A 7929-nucleotide genomic window follows, 5' to 3' on the forward strand; every position below is an offset into this window, starting at 1 on the left:
CAGAGTGTGTTCTTGATAAACGTGCGGTAGGAAACACCTGGACGTTGCAGAGACAACACCCGTAAAAAGCCAACAGGGAGAAGTTTCCTGTTGTTCCCTGTCAGTCACGCTTCTTGCAAGAACACTGTTGCTTTTTAAAACTCAGAAAAGTACACTCAAACTTTCAATCATGCTTAATTAATCTTTGACAAACAACCTACTTTGGCTCCACCAGGGAGGACAAAACATGAAAGTTAACTGGGTGTTCCATGAGGTCGCTCACCATAAATCACTGGCTGGAGAGATAAGGCGCTGTTTGCCAGGTCCAAGTCCAAGTGTCAGTTCCGCTCAGTCCGTCCGTTGGCCGAGTGAAGAACCGCCCGGGTCTACGCGCCATGGCAGGTATGTTCTTTCCCTTCCTCGCTTCACTGCAAGTCTCCCGATTCCGATACCGCCGGTAAAAATGTGTGATATCATGTCCGATACAAGCAGTCGTGCAGCACAGAGGCGGGCAGCCAGCAGGCACAAGACATTGAAACAACGTTGACAACTTGTTGGATTATGTCCTGGGGTTGAGCAACTCAAATACAACGTGGAAACAACGTGCTTTTTGACCACGTTACGTCAATGTCGGGTTCTGACGTTGAATTGACATTGAATTTTGGTCATTTCCCAACCAATATTCTACAACACAAATACAACGTTGAAACAACATACCTTTTGACGACATTTATTCAATGATGGGTCCTGATGTAGATTTGACCGTTGAAATTTGGTCATTTCCCAACCAATATTCAACAACTCAAACATAAAATTGAAACAACATGCTTTTTGACAACCTTTAATCAATGTTGGGTTCTGACGTTAAGTTGACCATTGATTTTTGGTCATTTCCCAACCAATATTCTACAACACAAATACAACGTTGAAGCAACATGCTTTTTGACGTTAAATCAATGTTGGGTTCTGACGTTGATTTGACCGTTGAATTTTGGCGATTTCCCAACCGATATACTACAACGTTGAAACAACATGCTTTTTGACAACGTTTAATCAATGTCAGGTTGTAACGTTGATATGACCATTGAATTTTGGTCATTTCCCAACCAATATTCTACAACGTTGAAACAACATACCTTTTGACGACGTTTAATCAATTTTGGGTTCTGACGTTAAGTTGACCATTGATTTTTGGTCCATTTCCCAACCAATATTCTACAACACAAATACAACGTTGAAACAACATACCTTCTGACGCCGTTTAATCAATGTTGGATTCTGACGTTGAATTGACCATTGAATTTTGGTCATTTCCCAACCAATATTCTACAACACAAATACAACATTGAAACAACATGCCGTTTGACAACGTTTAATCAATGTTGGGTTCTGACGTTGATTTGACCGTTGAATTTTGGTCATTTCCCAACCAATATTCTACAACGTTGAAACAACATACCTTTTGACAACGTTAAATCAATGTTGTATTGTGACGTTGATTTGACCGTTGAATTTTGGTCATTTCCCAACCAATATTCTACAACGTTGAAACAACATACCTTTTGACAACGTTAAATCAATGTTGGGTTGTGACGTTGATTTGACCATTGAATTTTGGTCATTTCCCAACCAATATTCTACAACGTTGAAACAACATACCTTTTGACAACGTTAAATCAATGTTGGGTTCTGACGTTGATTTGACCGTTGAATTTTGGTCATTTCCCAACCAATATTCTACAACGTTGAAACAACATACCTTTTGACAACGTTAAATCAATGTTGGGTTGTGACGTTGATTTGACCATTACATTTTGGTCATTTCCCAACCAATATTCTACAACGTTGAAACAACATACCTTTTGACAACGTTAAATCAATGTTGGGTTCTGACGTTGATTTGACCGTTGAATTTTGGTCATTTCCCAACCAATATTCTACAACGTTGAAACAACATACCTTTTGACAACGTTAAATCAATGTTGTGTTGTGACGTTGATTTGACCATTGAATTTTGGTCATTTCCCAACCAATATTCTACAACGTTGAAACAACATACCTTTTGACAACGTTAAATCAATGTTGGGTTCTGACGTTGATTTGACCGTTGAATTTTGGTCATTTCCCAACCAATATTCTACAACGTTGAAACAACATACCTTTTGACAACGTTAAATCAATGTTGGGTTCTGACGTTGATTTGACCGTTGAATTTTGGTCATTTCCCAACCAATATTCTACAACGTTGAAACAACATACCTTTTGACAACGTTAAATCAATGTTGGGTTCTGACGTTGATTTGACCGTTGAATTTTGGTCATTTCCCAACCAATATTCTACAACGTTGAAACAACATACCTTTTGACAACGTTAAATCAATGTTGTATTGTGACGTTGATTTGACCGTTGAATTTTGGTCATTTCCCAACCAATATTCTACAACGTTGAAACAACATACCTTTTGACAACGTTAAATCAATGTTGGGTTGTGACGTTGATTTGACCATTGAATTTTGGTCATTTCCCAACCAATATTCTACAACGTTGAAACAACATACCTTTTGACAACGTTAAATCAATGTTGGGTTCTGACGTTGATTTGACCGTTGAATTTTGGTCATTTCCCAACCAATATTCTACAACGTTGAAACAACATACCTTTTGACAACGTTAAATCAATGTTGGGTTGTGACGTTGATTTGACCATTACATTTTGGTCATTTCCCAACCAATATTCTACAACGTTGAAACAACATACCTTTTGACAACGTTAAATCAATGTTGGGTTCTGACGTTGATTTGACCGTTGAATTTTGGTCATTTCCCAACCAATATTCTACAACGTTGAAACAACATACCTTTTGACAACGTTAAATCAATGTTGTGTTGTGACGTTGATTTGACCATTGAATTTTGGTCATTTCCCAACCAATATTCTACAACGTTGAAACAACATACCTTTTGACAACGTTAAATCAATGTTGGGTTCTGACGTTGATTTGACCGTTGAATTTTGGTCATTTCCCAACCAATATTCTACAACGTTGAAACAACATACCTTTTGACAACGTTAAATCAATGTTGGGTTCTGACGTTGATTTGACCGTTGAATTTTGGTCATTTCCCAACCAATATTCTACAACGTTGAAACAACATACCTTTTGACAACGTTAAATCAATGTTGGGTTCTGACGTTGATTTGACCGTTGAATTTTGGTCATTTCCCAACCAATATTCTACAACGTTGAAACAACATACCTTTTGACAACGTTAAATCAATGTTGGGTTGTGACGTTGATTTGACCATTGAATTTTGGTCATTTCCCAACCAATATTCTACAACGTTGAAACAACATACCTTTTGACAACGTTAAATCAATGTTGGGTTCTGACGTTGATTTGACCGTTGAATTTTGGTCATTTCCCAACCAATATTCTACAACGTTGAAACAACATACCTTTTGACAACGTTAAATCAATGTTGGGTTGTGACGTTGATTTGACCATTGAATTTTGGTCATTTCCCAACCAATATTCTACAACGTTGAAACAACATACCTTTTGACAACGTTAAATCAATGTTGGGTTCTGACGTTGATTTGAACGTTGAATTTTGGTCATTTCCCAACCAATATTCTACAACGTTGAAACAACATACCTTTTGACAACGTTAAATCAATGTTGTGTTGTGACGTTGATTTGACCGTTGAATTTTGGTCATTTCCCAACCAATATTCTACAACGTTGAAACAACATACCTTTTGACAACGTTAAATCAATGTTGGGTTCTGACGTTGATTTGACCGTTGAATTTTGGTCATTTCCCAACCAATATTCTACAACGTTGAAACAACATACCTTTTGACAACGTTAAATCAAAGTTGGGTTGTGACGTTGATTTGACCATTGAATTTTGGTCATTTCCCAACCAATATTCTACAACGTTGAAACAACATACCTTTTGACAACGTTAAATCAATGTTGGGTTCTGACGTTGATTTGACCGTTGAATTTTGGTCATTTCCCAACCAATATTCTACAACGTTGAAACAACATACCTTTTGACAACGTTAAATCAATGTTGGGTTGTGACGTTGATTTGACCATTGAATTTTGGTCATTTCCCAACCAATATTCTACAACGTTGAAACAACATACCTTTTGACAACGTTAAATCAATGTTGGGTTCTGACGTTGATTTGACCGTTGAATTTTGGTCATTTCCCAACCAATATTCTACAACGTTGAAACAACATACCTTTTGACAACGTTAAATCAATGTTGGGTTGTGACGTTGATTTGACCATTGAATTTTGGTCATTTCCCAACGAATATTCTACAACGTTGAAACAACATACCTTTTGACAACGTTAAATCAATGTTGGGTTGTGACGTTGATTTGACCATTGAATTTTGGTCATTTCCCAACCAATATTCTACAACGTTGAAACAACATACCTTTTGACAACGTTAAATCAATGTTGTGTTGTGACGTTGATTTGACCATTGAATTTTGGTCATTTCCCAACCAATATTCTACAACGTTGAAACAACATACCTTTTGACAACGTTAAATCAATGTTGGGTTCTGACGTTGATTTGACCGTTGAATTTTGGTCATTTCCCAACCAATATTCTACAACGTTGAAACAACATACCTTTTGACAACGTTAAATCAATGTTGGGTTCTGACGTTGATTTGACCGTTGAATTTTGGTCATTTCCCAACCAATATTCTACAACGTTGAAACAACATACCTTTTGACAACGTTAAATCAATGTTGGGTTGTGACGTTGATTTGACCATTGAATTTTGGTCATTTCCCAACCAATATTCTACAACGTTGAAACAACATATCTTTTGACAACGTTAAATCAATGTTGGGTTCTGACGTTGATTTGACCGTTGAATTTTGGTCATTTCCCAACCAATATTCTACAACGTTGAAACAACATACCTTTTGATGACATTTAATCAATGTTGGGTTCTGACGTTAATTTGACTATTGAATTTTGGTCATTTCCCAACCAATATTCTACAACGTTGAAACAACATACCTTTTTGACGACGTTTACCCAATGTCAGGTTGCGACGTTGATTTGACATTGAAATTTGGTCATTTCCCAAACCAACAACGTGGATCCAACGTTGGACATCAACTCAATTTACAAACACAACTATTGTGCAGCGTTGTTTTAAAGTCAGTTTTAAAGGACACACATACTTCTAATCAACGTTGTCTTGTGCCTGCCAAGTTTAACATATAAATGTCCTCCAACTTTCTTCTGTTTTACTCAAGTCTTTAAAAAATGGTAAACATGCTCGGCTAAAGGCTGCCAGCAGCTATCAGTTACACAACGGCTAAGCACACAAGAGCACACAAGCTAGACATACGTAATAATAACTGAAGGATATTGTAGTGTAAAACAGCACATAAACAAGCATCAAAACAATAATAGTTGCATCTTACTTACACCAGTGTTTCTTCACCATTGTTGGCCGCCAAAAAAGAGGTGTTGCTCAGCCGTGGTCTGTATGGGCCGTAGCGGGACTTAGTTGTAATACACTTTTCCGCCACTTGCGGCACCAAAGACGATATCAAACACAAGTCTGGCGCAAAAGTGGGAGAAGTTTCACAAGCGCAAAAACGATGACTAAAGTGACTAAAGCTGTATTTTCACTTGCATTTTAATTCTATTGACAGTTTAGTTCATTGTATTTATCTAAATTGCATCATTGTATGTCAATCTTCTTTTGCAGTATATTGAACTATTTATTTTGTAATCAGCCTGACCTGAGCCTTGACGCTAATCTTTGTAATTAACACCTGCTTTTATATCATTTTAAAGTTGTATCCTGTTTAATCCTGCCATTTAAAATAGAGAGCAAGATTACTAATTTGGTGATAATATTTGTGTGGGCCCCGGGTCCCTCTGTAGTGGAAAAGGTTAAGAACCCCTGACTTACACATACAAAGTCTCCCGAGGCAGAAGCGTTGGAGAAAGTATCCAGTAACAAACGTGTCCGCATCATTCAACTTACTGCGTCATGGGCTTGATTTAATTCATTTTTTTGACCACTAGGTGTCGCCAAAGACAATTAGCACTTTTTAAAGCAGTGCTTCTCAATTATTTTCTTTCAAATATTTTGGCGGCGTTTCTGGGTGTTGTTGATAAATGGCTTTGGCTTTGCATAGTAGAGTTTAAACTTGCACTTACAGATGTAGCGACCAACTGTCGTTACTGACAGTGGTTTTCTGAAGTGTTCCTGGGCACAAGTGGTGATATCCTTTACACACTGATGTCGATTTTTGACGCCTGAGGGATCCACGGTCCGTAATATCATCGCCTACGTGCAGTGATTTCTCCAGATTCTCTGAACCTTTTGATGATAAGGAAATTCCTTGCAATAGCTGCTTGAGAAATGTTGTCCTTCAACAATTTGCTCAGGCATTTGTTGACAAAGTGGTGACCTTCGCCCCGTCCTTGTTTGTGAATGACTGGAAGCTGCTTTTACAGCCAATCATGGCACCCACCTGTTCCCAATTAGCCTGTTCACCTGTGGGATGTTCCAAATAAGTCTTTGATGAGCACTCCTCAACTTTCCTCAGTCTTTTTTGCCACTTGTGCCAGCTTTTTTGAAACATGTCGCGGGCATCAGATTCCAAACGAGCTAATATTTGCAAAAAAATAACAAAGTTTTCCAATTCGAACGTTATATATCTTGTCTTTGCAGATTTACACAACGTGCCAACTTCACTGGTTTTGGGTTTTGTACTTTAGAGTAGTCAGTGTACATCTTGTATAGCCATATAGATGAACTACCAACAAAGGGAAGCTGTTATTACTTTGTAGTAGTTGTTGAAGTTTTCCGCCTCTTTTTAGGCTTCCCCCGCGTGTGTGGAGGCTTCTTGCTGCTGTGTCTGCTGGCCTGGTGCCAGGGGGGCAACATCCTGGTGTTCCCCGTGGATGGCAGCCACTGGGTCAACATGAAGGTCCTGCTGGAGGAGCTGCACCAGCGGGGTCACAGCCTGACCGTCATCCGAGAAGCCAAAAGCATGTACATCGCAGAGGCCTCGCCCCTCTACACCGCCATCACCATCAACGTGCAGGGGAAGTGGGGGGACTTCTTCGACTTCCTGCAGGACGTCATTCGGGTACGAAGCGGTATTTTTAGCGGGAGCTGTGAAGTCAGTCTACTTTGGAGTTCCCTTTTGTCCCCCATTGACTCCCTTTATCTCCCTCTTTTGTTCATGTACTGTAAATCTGTTATTTTCCTACGCTTTTTCCATGAAAACCAAACGGATCCAACAAGCGTTTCCGTTTGAAATACGTGCTTAGCCTATGAGAGGTGTAATTTGACCCCTCAACCACTAGATACCGCCAGAGTACCTTAGAGTGCCATATATTCTTATTAGATGCATACTTGTTTTCAATCTGCCGACAATTTGGGGGTGGTATATATATATATATACATTATGTATATATATATATATATATATATATATATATATATATATATATATATATATATATATATATATATATATATATATATATATATATATATATATATATATATATATATATATATATATATATATATATATATATATATATACATTATGTATATATATATATGTATATATACATTATGTATATATATATATATATATATATATATATATATATATATATATATATATATATATATACATTATGTATATATATATATATATATATATATACATTATGTATATATATATATATATATATATATATATATATATATATATATACCTGTATATATACATATGCATACATATGTATATATATATATATATATATATATATATATATATATATATATATATATATATATATATATATATATATATATATATATATATACCTGTATATATACATATGCATACATATGTATATATATA

The 7929-nt window shown here is 36.7% G+C and overlaps 1 protein-coding gene across 1 annotated transcript in view; it reads left to right on the forward strand.

The window, feature by feature from the left end:
- The first annotated feature begins 267 nt into the window (after positions 1-267).
- Positions 268-7929, forward strand: part of LOC133649994 (UDP-glucuronosyltransferase 2A2-like) — a 19603-nt gene continuing 11941 nt past the window's right edge. The window contains exons 1-2 of the mRNA XM_062046709.1: positions 268-381; positions 6866-7137. Coding sequence (XP_061902693.1) covers positions 375-381; positions 6866-7137 — 279 coding nt within the window. The 5' untranslated portion in view covers positions 268-374. The remainder of the gene's footprint in view (positions 382-6865; positions 7138-7929) is intronic.

This window comes from Entelurus aequoreus, linkage group LG05, assembly GCF_033978785.1.
Source record: "Entelurus aequoreus isolate RoL-2023_Sb linkage group LG05, RoL_Eaeq_v1.1, whole genome shotgun sequence".
Taxonomy (NCBI): Eukaryota; Metazoa; Chordata; class Actinopteri; order Syngnathiformes; family Syngnathidae; genus Entelurus; species Entelurus aequoreus.